The sequence below is a fragment of the Opisthorchis viverrini genome (assembly GCF_000715545.1).
Source record: "Opisthorchis viverrini unplaced genomic scaffold opera_v5_483, whole genome shotgun sequence".
Classification (NCBI taxonomy): Eukaryota; Metazoa; Platyhelminthes; class Trematoda; order Opisthorchiida; family Opisthorchiidae; genus Opisthorchis; species Opisthorchis viverrini.
Genome location: NW_008752143.1, coordinates 261,813 through 275,351, shown reverse-complemented (window position 1 = coordinate 275,351; position 13,539 = coordinate 261,813). Strand labels below are relative to the sequence as shown.

The 13,539-nt window shown below is 45.2% G+C and overlaps 1 protein-coding gene across 1 annotated transcript in view; it reads right to left on the bottom strand.

The window, feature by feature from the left end:
• Positions 1-12,968: 12,968 nt before the first annotated feature.
• The window catches only part of T265_11350 (hypothetical protein), a gene marked incomplete at both ends in the record, with an annotated part of 6,426 nt that continues 5,855 nt past the window's right edge, over positions 12,969-13,539 (bottom strand). The window contains one exon of the mRNA XM_009177981.1: positions 12,969-13,177. Within this exon, the coding sequence (XP_009176245.1) occupies positions 12,969-13,177 (209 nt within the window). The remainder of the gene's footprint in view (positions 13,178-13,539) is intronic.

Below are 13,539 nucleotides of genomic sequence, written 5' to 3'. Positions count from 1 at the left end.
ATATATATATATATATAAACTATTGGTTAGGCCCACCGCCCAAATTCAAGCTATTTCACGGGGTAATCTTCCCGTGTGACTCGCTTAAACGTCGTCCCGCCGGTTATACACACTCTAACGATGCTCACAGGATGCGTGGCAGTGAAAAGTACACATTGCCTCCAAAGTGCCACTAGCTACTGCCTGTGACAATGAAGGCTATGCGTTCACGAACGCCGCACGTCCTTACCGAAACAAGTACTTCAGTTTCCATGCTTAATTTTGGAAAGAACAAAACTTGACTATGATTTTTGACTGGGTTTTGTAACAATTCGAATGGATTCATTATGGACAGCGGACTAAGCGGACACGCTGGTCTCAAAAGTGATGACGCGGTCCAGCATAGGCCAACGGTTAATCAGGAAACAGAATTACTGTACGGATCGGAATCCTCAGATGTTATCCGAGGTGATAAGGACGTGTAGGTGTCACTAACGACGGCTGAAGTTGTTTGAGTCTTGCAAGTGAAGCGCGAAAACTTTCGGGCAATCTCTTAACTACTCACAAAGCATCAAGTAGACTAACGTAAGCTGACCAAGGAAAGCACTCCTGCTCTCCGGGCAGGTGGCCCAACTATGCAAAACCGTTTGTTGGATGATCCACGTGATGAGGAGGAAGATGAGCGGTGGCACCTTTCCGGCTTTATTGACCCCAAAAATTTATTACCCTATTTATTTGCACTGTGCTCTCATTGTATCAGCATTTTGGGAGAACTTAATTCACAGATTGCTCACTCGTGATGCTAGAGTGTCATGTGCTCTCTTCGAGTTAAAATTGCAGTGAACTTATTGCGCTACGCAGGAAGACACAGATAAGGACCGAATATTTTCCCCTCCACTGAAGAAAAATACGGACGTAAGTTAAACATGGACTAATTACCTGCAAAACGCAACTTCGTACATGTACAATTGTTTAGTTACAATGAATATATTATATGGTAAATAGTATATTGCTAGAATAAGTGCATAGTACATATTATTCTATAAACAAGTGGAAGTTAATAACATTCACTACTTGTTATTGCGATTAACCGTCCTTTGTTTACTACCATGGTTACTACTAATTAGGTAGGTCGTAAACCCACTTTCTCTTTAGATACTGTGATCAAAAATATCAAGTCCACGATCATACCAAAGGGAAACGCAAACTTCTAGTGACCGCAGCTATTAGAAACACACTGCCTCGATCGAGTTTACCTTTTGTTTGTCTGGGCACTACTCCTTACTAAGATAGTTCTATAACTATCGGTCCGTCTGTCCATCTCCTCACTGTCTGTCTGTCTATCTATCCGTCTGGCTACCACCTGTCTACCTTCCTACCTACTATAAGGTGAACCAGCTGCGAACATAATTGGACTGCACAACTGCCAATGGAATGACCATTTTCTTTGGGATAGATTTAATTGGTTGTTCTCCACTTACCTTTAACAGATGAGTTCTATTTTTAGTCTCATTTGTGGCCCACCTAGAACATTCCACGTGAGCTTTGTAAGTGGCCCGACTTCAGCCGCACACGACACGCCTGTACGCGTCAGTTTTTCATGGATCTCGCGTTCTACGTAACCGAGAGTCAAGGCTCATTTCAGCCGGGATTGGGGCCTTAACAGTGATGAGGTTATATCCAGGCACTTCACAGTTTGATGTGGATGAACGATAGAAGAACTGCTCCATCAAGAAAGTAATGGGGAGGAATTCTAAAAATGTCAAATAAAAGACAAGATCTTCTCCCTTGATTGCGTTTCCTGAAGACTGGAGAATTTTTAAGCAGTCCTTCATTAACTAGGGTTATTTCGGTTGAAAAATCTCACAGCTTATGTTATTCTAGGGTGTACGACTCTGTTTGGCGGACATTCCATTTCAATGAAGAGATGCCACCATAAAGATAGGAATATTTTACCTCTCCGTAGAAGGGAATAACCGGATCCTGGGCAGTCATTTGAGGCATGTGTTTCATCGTTCAGCTGCAACACCCTTTCGGTGCCTGAGCACTATGCTACCCGAAGGAAGCACGAGGGCTGCGTTACTGACAGGTTGACTCAGCCTAGACAGGATAGGTCGAGATGCGGAGGTTGGATTCGAATCAGGAACCGTCCGATCAGTCGATTCGTGATCTGACCACTGAGACATGCCGCCTCGCATAAGTTTTCGGAGTTACTAGAAATGGTCCGATCAATTAAATAACTGCCCTGGATATCCTGTACGCAGCCTTCTTTATTGTTATGGGTTCCAACTCACTTATAACGAACAGATTGAAGCAAGGGGCGAAGGTGTTCTTTGTGTCAGCTAGTCGCTTAGCAGATCACTTAGCCTGGTGGGGTTAGTCTGTGATATCTCAATTGACGGCCTCGCCACAAAGTATCAAAATTTGGATGCAGGTTCAGGCCCCGCACTCCTACGACTTTAAATCTATTTCTTCAAACAGAGGGGAGTATCTGTTCCAAAGTTCAGTATTCATTTCGAATACCTGTGTGGTGTGAACGCTATCCGAGCGACACCCTTACCAGTGTTCATTGTTGCGACGGACGCCAGTGATCACGGTATCGGCGCAGTCCTAAAGCAGAGGAATTTCGTGTTCAATCCACGGGCAGAAGCCAAACGGATCCACATCACCCGTAAACAGTTCGGAATATTCCTCAACCACGGCCCGTATTGACGATACATTACAAGACGGAAGTTTTCGGACACACAGCTCCCTCACGACAGTGCCTGGATAACCCTCAAGCTTGATTGCACCATACTTTGTCACCAGCTTTCCCTGCTTTGGGTCAATCACGGAATCTGTGCCCTTGAGAAAATCCGCCCCCAATATTGTCTGCTCTATGTCTGGGCTGATCAGGAACGCGTGCTGCACGGACTTGTCGCCTAGGCGTATCGAGTGCGTTGACAGTCCGTCAATCTTCAATCGATATCCGCCAACAGCTCTCACGGCTAGCGCGCACGGTCTGTGTTCAGCTTGGTTCCCTCTTTGCCTCAGCGATACGCCTGCTCCGGTATCAATCAAACATAACTCCTTTTTCCCGTCTACCTCGACAATGGCTTGTACGGTAGCTTGTGTCAGTGCGCTAATCGCGACCCACCCAAGAAAAGAGGAATACTCTAAAGTTTTATTGTGTACAAGGGATCGGTTACGGGGACACTGATTCTTTCAGTGACCAGGCCTGCCACATATATAGCACCGGCTGTATCGAGCGTGCCCCCGCGATTCCTTCTTCACGGCCGCCAGCTGTTCGGTGTGTTGGTCCACATTGGTCTGCAGTTCCTTCACTGATGAACCATCCCTGTTCTTCGGCGACTGCAACGTGGCCAGTGGTTCCTCTGGCAGCTCCCGGTCCAGACGCACCAGCTCCTCCACACTCAACTAGCCAGTTGCTCGTGCCAACCGCAACTGGGCACCAAGCGCTGGCTGCACACCTTCGACGAACTGATCCGACAGCAACTGGTGTCGCGACACTCCGTCCAGCGTCGGCAAAGCGCGATCCAACAACTGCTGCAGGCCGGCGAAGAACACGGTCGGGTCAGATCCGGGTACCATCCTGGCCGTCTTGAACTGCCCCATAGCCCCCTGGCGGTCGGTCGGCCGGCGTGGCGAACTCCGCTGCAAGGACTTCCTTCGCGGCAGCCCAGTCCATCTTCCGAGGGCCTCTTCTGACCGCCTTCGCCCGGCCCTTGAGGAGGGTCTTCAGCGCTGCCAACTTACCCCAGTCGGTCTCCAGCCCGACAGCCTCCGTCACTTCCTCAAAGTCCTCCAGGAAGGTCCGAACATCCCCATCCTCAAAGGGTTGCGGCCATGGGATCTTCATTCTTATCCTGGTCACGGCACCAAATGAAAGGAAGAAGGACTTCGCTGAGGAGTTATCTATTCGGAAATGCCAACTGTTCGGTTACAGACGATTGAACAAAGAAGCAAAACTCTAATCTGCATCTTAGTTACAAAACCTGGACACAGATCCTCCGAACGAGTCTTCCTGGAGATTCATTGTCTCCAATCATTCGTCGGTCAAATAAAAGCAAATGTTACAAAGTGGCCCCGCGAATTCCGCAACAGAATTTCATTTTTCAACCGACGCAAAGCGAAATTCTACGAACAACACATACTACTCGCGTGCCTCCCGATCAGTAGTATCACCGTTACACCAGTAGCACTAGATACTACTTCTTCTGGAGTATATATTGAGGAGACCGTTGGTCGATGATTTATTGAACCAGTAATTAGGTGGAGTCAACATCCTGTTTAAAACAAATCCTGCCTAAAAAGTTTTTAACTTGTGCCGGCCTAGTAAAACTCACAAGGCTCTTGAAAACTGTCCCACAGACCGCGACCGCTTTCGACTTGCTGTTTCGGGCTTGGACACAATCCCCGGGGTCCGTCGACCTTATGTCATAATTGAACACAAATCGTAGAGATTTCATCAAACTGACTCAGCGGCACACAAAATTTGTTTTGACGGAAGACTCTTCATGTAACCTAGCTGATGAGCCTGATGAGTCCAAGGAAAGTAAAACCGATCATGTGCTGTCGAACAGTTCTCAGCAACCTTATGAGTACCGTACCACGTCTTTATAATGTATTTCGATATCTCATGTCAACTGACGCATGAGTTGGCCTGGTTCAGCCTATTCAGATGATCATAACCATCATAAACGGGTGATTCATTTGGGTTCCATGTGGTCTCTCTAATGGAAACTACGAACAAGGTTTTTTCCTGATGAATTAGTAACTGCACAGGTTTGGTGAGAACAGACCTTCAGACAAGAAAGTATCCATTACTTAACTGGAAACCCGCCAGCATTGTTACACTGGTATTTGGAGAGACCAATTTGTTGGTATTCTATCTTGCGAACTGCATTCAAAGATTCCGAAACCAGTTTTAGCTCACGGAAATCCATCAGTCAGACTGTTCGAATATCAGTACGTTCTAAATTTGGATTAGACATACTGAGGAACAAAGTAGCGACATATATAGGCTTGGGTATGTTGAGTTAGGCTGAAATATCTGAAAGGTGTCCTGCTTCTGAAGGATGCGAACCTCGGCTGGTAAATCATCTTTTGATGATGAAGGCCGGTATCTTGGTACACTTCAGCCTAAAATGTTGCTTCGGACATGATACCAGGCTGACGAGGTCTCCTAATCAGAGGTGGTAGGGCTTGGATCTTTGGATAGATCTAATCAGACAATTTTATCCTGTTCCTCCAGGAAAATCGAACACAGATACTTTGGGGCGAGATGGCCGAAGTGGTTAGAGCGCGAGTTTACTAACCTGAAGGTTGTGTACACGTCTCCTACAGTCCATTTTCGACGTGTTATTTACCTAGACCAGACTCACGCCCTGGTACAGTACATCTTGATAACGTCTTCGCATTGACTAATTGATTACTTCCGCCTTATCCGACTGTTTATTCCATCTGGACACTCCAACCCGCAATGGAATACATCCAACTCCTCTTGTAGCAGTTTGGAGCTTGCTTGTGTCAGAACGCGCACAGACATAAAAAACACGTGCAGAAAATGACGCATCCCCAAAGTCACGTTTCGGATAGCAGGTACGTTGGCGGAGCCCACCAAACACGGCTTAGCAACATTAGATCAGTGTAGTGGGACTGAAATTGTTCACGACCAGAACACCGCCAGTGGCTGTACAGAACGAACAAGCGAACGACCATATTAGGTCATTTATGCAGAACATCCGTATGTTTTGTCCTGACAATGCAGTCGTGTCCTGAGTTCTCTGTCTTCTCCTTACCGCGTAGCCTGGCAGGCTCAGTGCAGGCGTAACCAACAGACGGCCACCCACGATACAACAGCTTGTTTCAAACACATGTTCTCGATTGATTTCGGCTTATAGGTGCACGTGATTGGGAGACAATCAACTATGACTGGCGGCTTACTCCTAGATATCAGAAACAGCCAGACTAATCGGATAGTTTCAGCGTTCTTCTTTGATAACAGCAAAGTTGTGCAACATATTCGCGAGTTCAGTTGGTGTGGCCACCAGGGCAAGCAAGGCATTGCGCGTACAATAAGTAAATTCTGGACAAGAGAAACGACCATATGAAATGTTTGTTGTGCAAGCTAACACTCTGGTGCACGTTCTGATTCTGACTTCCATTTGCGAACAGCAGTGGCTTCCGTATCTTTCAGAACTCCGCTTGTTTTGCTGTCTAACAGGACATAAAATTCAGTGTTTGAATGGACGCGATTCTGACCAAGTGCGGCGTAACCCGTTACATCTTGGCTGCTGTTGTTTTCTTGTAGGTGAATTCCGACGACTCAGTCAATAAGCTACCTTCAACGACCTGTGGTCCTTGAGCGGCACCTACAGTCGCTGTCAGCATGAGAGTGTAGAGTCGTTTTCTTGAAGATCACAAACTAAACGGTCAAAAGTTATCAGACACGAAATTAAATATCCCATCTGCACGCAGTGGTTGACAAGTGAACGATCTCAAGCTCCCTCTCGAACTTTTATGGACGTTCATTGAATATTAGAGAGTAACTGGCTACAAATCAGTTCCAAAGCGGTCCCGTACCAACTTTCTCCTTCCACTGGACTGCGCTTTGGCGCCTGAGCAGACACTATCTGCATGTTTCATCAGTAGTACGCACTGTCAACCAGAAGAGTGGTACACGCTTGATGAGACACACAGACAAAAATCTAGAATATCACGTGGAACTACGCTGTCGCTTTTCAATTCGTGATCGAATTTGGACAACAGTGTTTATTGTTTACCTTTACGAACAGATGACGTGTGATGTTTGGAATGAAGTGCTTGGAAGTCCGTTTTGGCATGCAATGTGCAGTGCCCGTCGACTAATATCACACATGCTTCCTCTTTTCGCATCCACCTAGTTAAAAAAATGTCTCATGTAAAACCCTCAGGTGAGTCGAGGTTTCTCAAGTACTCCTTTGTTTGTTACGTAGCTGCTGGTCTGCTCGCCGAGCCGGAGAACCTCATAAACCAGTGTGGTTAACTTAGCTTCACTCCAATGCATCATGTAGTCAAGCCTTTCGTCTGACGGGATATCGACCGTCCGGATGAAAATGTACCTCTCTAGTGGAGCGCTGCCTCAAATAGACCTTTCCAAAAGTGTGTTTTCAAAATAGCTGCGAAAAATTTGTACCCATTAAAAATTACTTCTACCCACAACGGAAGTCTCGACGAAAAATGACTTTCTAACACGTTATGTTGTCTCCTCACAACTGCGAGTTTTTTATGTCTTAAGCGCTTGAAAAAGGTAAGTTTTACATTCAAAATTAGCCCCAATTCAGACTGAAGATCTCAATGTAATGTGTGCGCACTTACGTGGCCAGTGACTTATCATTACAGCCACATGCTGATTTCAGCCGTTCGCCGGTTTTCGAAATGGATCATTCAAAGTTGAACCGAGTCCACATTGGCCCTCGGCAAATAATGGATACATTTCGCACCTGGTCAGTGCGCAAAGACTGCACCGAGACCGTAGATTTTTTATCTGCACACCGGATGGTCACCTCCCATCAATTTGGTCGTAGACGGGGGTATTTGCTCATGTTTATGTGTGCCTGCTGTGGATGGACGATCCGAAAAGAGTAGAATTTTTTTTCAGCCGCATGTACAGACTGTCATGAGATCCCATTGCAAGAATGTTCAACACATTCTTTTTGGTTTTTGGACTTAAATAGCCTGGGAGACTGAAACGCTCGGACCCTGGTGGCTGCTCACCAGACCGAATAGCTTGCACTTGGACGGGAAATGAAGCCGCTCATCCTTCCTTTGGTGTGCGGCATATTCAGCAAGAGCGGTGCGACGAAGCGGGCGTCTAAACGTTGTATGTGAGTGTACCCGTCCACAAGAGGATCGCATCTTAAACGGGGACTTGCGGTAGTACTCCTGGAATGGATCCATCTGTTCATTCTACGAGAAGGTACAAAATAAATCAGTGTAAAAATTCCCTACTTGCCAAAGAAAAGCAATATCACTACTGGGCAAAACATCATAAGATCTTCGAACTAGGCGGTTAAAAATGCCTCCTCGTCATAGAAGCACTGCAGAAGAATGTAGCCATAGCAACGGAACCATTCTGAAGGCATTCTGAAGGTATTTCCTATGGCGACCCTGAACACACGTGAGTCGGACATGGGACACTTTCGATTGCCCCAGAGAAACGAAAAACCTGAAAATAGCTTATAATCGTGATCAAATTTTTCATTTGGTTATTAAAACATGCAGTGTGCTTGTCCCCCCTCCAGGTTGACCTGGACGGACCTGTGCCGGAGCGTTCCACAGTTACTGATTACTGATTGAAAGTAATATAGTTACACGACATGGTGAAACAACGTACTCGATATTCCTTGTCTCCGTGTCGCGCCCAGCAATTCTCATCCATTTTTGAGTGGGTGACCGTACCACCTCAGTAGAGAGCACAGGTAATGCGCTTCCTACTAGACAACGTCCAGCGAGGAGCACCTTTTTAGTGGAGTTTAGTCGCGCACCTGAGACTGTTTTTTTTTCAAGAAATACTACTCTAACTGAGATTTCATTGGAAAATTTTCAAGTGAAACAAATAATCTAATTCCTCTGTGACACGACGTCTTTTCTCGGTTTCTTCGAACTGGCACAAAATGCTTCAGTGTTGGGAAAAGTTCGGCGAGCATGGCGTAAGTCATAATTGGATTTGTTTGAATTCGATCCTTGTCTGAACTTCTGAAGTTATCTGTGATACGCTTCGGCGGAAATTTCAAAAACGAACTCTCGCACGAAGAATTTAAGGCATGTTCTCTTATTCATTCCTCTACTGGGATTTCAGGCCTCAAGACTGAATAATTGCAAATGTGAACGATATTCGCTTGTTTCCATCGTCAAAGAAATCAACAGAAGCTTTTTTCTAACCCATTCAGGATTTGTGTGAATATCTTCCAGATATCACTTCGCGGTGATTCCTCCTTGAGCAGCTTCCAGTAAAATACATGCCAGCATGGCAAGATGACGACCTAACATGAGTCGATCCAGTAAGCACCAATGAATGTGTTGTTTCTTAGTTTCACCAGTCAAACGAGATTGGATGAATGCTAGTGTTCAGCCGCCTGGAATGAGTGATCACAAAACTATATCCCATTTCCAGATTAAAGTTTTGAATATATGTCCTTCAGCCAGGTAGTGTTTGTTTTTTTTCAATTTTTGCAGGTGAAACAAACGTGTGGACTGCAATATTTTTATCGATGGACTGTTAAAAAGCGACATCTCTTAAGACGCTCCACAGGATTCAAGCTTCAAACTGGGGGGAACTGGTTAATTTTGGCGGTAAAAGCATGGATGCACTCTGAGGCTCTTGATATGCTATCCCAAAAACGAATCTTGTTGGAGTTATACCTCGCTGACACAGAAAACGACTGATTTACCCTCTGAATTAGGACTAATATCAAGAGCCAATCTACTGTTCACTTGCGAGTAGTGGTCCATGTGTGGAATGTTTATCTTATCTGAGTAGTGCTCACCTTGAGCTACTGTCCACTCACTCTTGGTTAATATTCACGCCGCTCTCGTTTGAACGGGCGCCATTCTCTTCTGGCGTAATCATTCTGATGAGTCTTCACGGAAGGGAAGCGCTGGATTCGAGTTTCACTCATCAGCAGTGCAAATCCAATGGCCGTGACGGGATTACAACTCTGTACATCTGGCATGCGAGGCAAGCATGTAACCACTGCTCCACCAGCGCACATTTTACGCATGTAAATGTTCATGTCTGATCAGGCAAACGTGATCACGCTTCAGCGTTGTGATTGGTGTGCCCGACCAATCATCCAACATCGACCCAGTAACTGTCCTGGTTGTGACGATCGATTGACCCGCCAATCAGGACTTCCCAGTCAGGTAGCGTGACACACGCCTGAAACCCACTGGGCGACCTTATCAGTTTCGGTTGTAGGGTTTTGTGGGATGTGTATTTCTGTGCACATTCACACTCCACTCTCGTTTGAATGGCCATTGGATATGCACTGGTGATGAGCTCTAATAAGAGCGAAAATCGAGTCCAGTATTTCACCCGTTTGGTGTGTGGACTCACTAGACCAATTGCGCCAGTACATGAGGACGACCATTCAAATGAGAGTGGCGTGAATATGAACAAAAATATATATCCCACAAAACTCACAACTTATCTTACGTCTCGCGTATAGCGGAGTTCGTCAGCTGTACCAGTGTATAGGTGGATACTACTGATGGGGCATGTGAGTAGTACGTTTCTCGTAAATCCGCTTCGCGTCTCTTGAAAAGTGAGATCTATTACGAAGTTTGTTTGCATTTGAGTAACAGTCACTAAATATCCAGGAAAGTCCAGGAAAGACGCTTTCGGAAGATGGATATTCAGTTTTTGTAGACCAGATGCATATGAGATTTTGCTTCTGTCCAACAGTCTGTAACTGTTCACTTGGCGTTTCCTAATAGATAACTCCGAAGCAAAGGCCTTCTTCCTTTCACCAGTATTTAGTGGACCCTCGTTATAGGAAACCATGGGTATCTTCCCCCCGACTCGGTGAGATGTGAGCGGACAGGATTATGAATGCGATCAACTGCATTTCAACTTGGATGATTTTGAATATATGCTATAGATCACCTTTCTTTTCCAATCTCCAGGGCTAAAGTGTAAGTTGTAGTCATCTTCATCGTCATCTTTTTTTATTGAAATGCCGTTTTGCATCATAAATGTTTATTTGTAGCGCGTGACCCTGCCATCTTTCCTAGCCAAACCAAATACGTGGTTCTTCTTTCGGGCCAATAAGTGCTGAAAGTGAGGTTCCGGAAGCGATGAGTTTTTTTTCCGACTCTCTAACTTTCGCATTGTTTCCAGCATGCACCGAATTTGCCAGGGCAACACTCACCACGGTTTAACGAGAACATAAGGTTGATGAAAAATTCCCACTCGCGCCTACCGGATGAGCCCCATAGAGGGCAATCCCGATTCTGATTTGTCGAGTTGTTTTCACCAAACTTATTGCTAGTGTGCTCCATCGAAACAGCCTTCAGTCAAGTAGGACTTTTGCAATCATCGATCGTATTGTTTCACGCAAAATCCGAGAAATGGACGTCAGTCCTTACACGTAGAAGACCTCGGTTCCCCCCTTTTTCACTGGTCTACGTGTGTGCGCGAACTCCAACCGGAAAGTTCTCTCTTCAAGAAGGTAGTGAAAGATGGAGCTCAAGCTTTTGTGGTACCTTATAAATATAACCGCAAGTAAAGTGTCGTGTCATGCAAACAGCTCAGCAGTAACCGTTGTTTTGAACGCTTTTCAAATGTCCAAAAGTAGAGGTTTGACTGGTTCAGGCTAAAACGAACATCCCTAAGAAGAGTGAAGGCTTCAGTAGGCTGTCGAATACTATTTCTCGAGAAGGACAAAACCACCTGCGCCAGAGCTGGTTTTAACATCCTTCCGCTGTTACTTTTATGAATGGAATAGCTACCGGGCTCAGTATGCTTGGCTTAAAGTGCTGTTTGTCTACTATCTTGTGAGAGAGCTGGAGATCATGGCCTTGAGTTATCAAGCGATCCCATGCACGTCCAAACTTGTCTGACAGTCGTCCTAGGATTTCGACAGAGAACCACTGCAGCGAAAGTCCCCGTTATCTCGTCGTTCCAGACCACGTGCAGTTCTAAGCTATATCCTGGTGTAACGGTCGATACTACTGACGGGGCATGCGAGTCGTATGTTTTATCGTCTCTTGAACAGTGAGATCTATTACGGAATTTGCCTGCATTTGAGAAATAGTCAACGAATATACAGAAAAGTTAAGGAGGACGCTTTCAAGGAGAAGATGGATATTCAGTTTTTTTGTAAATAAGATGCACATGAGAGCTTTGCTGCCCTGTTCAATGGTCTATAACAGTTCACTTGGTGTTTTCTAAAAAAAATAGCTCCGCAATGAAGGCCTTTTTCCTACACTGGTATGTCTGTCCATCAATCGGTCACACAACACGATGTTGACGGGATCCTTCTCACCGTCCGCCTTACAGAGGCTTTCCAAAATGAGAGGCAATCAAAATCGGCATTCTGAGGACAGCACAAATTGACATCAGACGTGTGGAGGCCTTAACCAGCCGCACTGCATATTCTAGTAAAAAAAACCTTGAATGCTCCTAACAAATAATCTTTAGGCATACGATTTACCTTTCTAAGCTCTCAGCCCCAAATTCGTCCTTCAAGCTCGCTCTCCCCAAAAGTGTTTTATTCTCCTGCCTCGCACTTTGGCATTTGCAAAACCTTTGATCCCCACACGTGAATATCTCGTCCTTCTAGTTTGCGATACCGTCTTTTTGAGGTTCATCGGTTCATCGATATACTGATCATGAGAATGATAGGTCAATAAATTTAATAACGCGGCTGCGCCGTGTGACTGAGTTAAATGGCTTCAAACTAAATAGCTCAGTTTCTCATCAAAAGGAACCGAGTTCCACATGGATCCGAATTCATTTCCCATTAGTTCTCTGAAAAGAAGTTCCGTTTGTCTTTCAACAGAAGGAACGAGATGCGCGCTTGGAAAACTTTTTTCGCTCTAAGCTACAATTGTATTTCGTATGCGGCGATGACACTGCTATTTTGCGGACGTGTACATTAAACTACAGTCTCTCTACCTTAGAACGGAACTGAAACCGCCGGTTTGCTTCAATGAATTTCTTGACGCATCTTGACGCATATTCATTCTGTAACTTTGAAAGTCTAAAATTTAATGTTTAAGTGCTCTCGTGTGAAAACTTTTCCGTGGGATAGAACAAGGAATCGATAAGACGAAAAAGTACAGGTTTGTAAATTGCACAGCCCGTATACCGAACGCATTTCTCCTGTAGCACTGATACCCTTCTTCAATTCAGGTAAGTGAAATGGAATGTGTCGTACATACCTACCTACAAACAAAACGTTGGCATAGAAATATTTGTGCATGTACTGTTTAATTCATGGGACCTAGTAGGGAGATTTGTACAAATTTTGCTTCAAAAAGGCTTTTGGCGGTGACTGTTCTTGTCCGTTTTCTTCAAGTTCTCTGCAGAAGTTTTGCCGGAAATGAACCCCACTGAGACCCTCCACCAAAATCGCAGCAATGTTGTAGACTGCAGTCTCCTTCTTATTACCGTGAACTCCGGGTCCGGATAGCCGCTTGATCATCTGGTGTGCTTGATCAAACCAGAAAATTCAATGAACGTGCGAGCCATCTGCTATATTGATCACTGTCATGTACAAGCGGTCAAAAGTGATACTAAGAATACAACTCATCCGTCAAGGGCGAGTGAAGAACAACCAATGAAATCTATCTCAACGAAAGCGGTTATTCCATTGGTTGTTATATAGTCCCGCTACGTTCGGAGCTGGTTCTCCTAATAAGTAGGAGAGCCAAAAACCCAGCTTCCGAGCAATCAATTCAGCAACGGCGGACGACGAAGCGTGTGTACCTGATGCCGATCAGACAGCTTTGATCATAGTCAAAATTGCGTGTTAAATACCAGTGATTTCTCACTTCGTTGTGAACCAGCCAGAA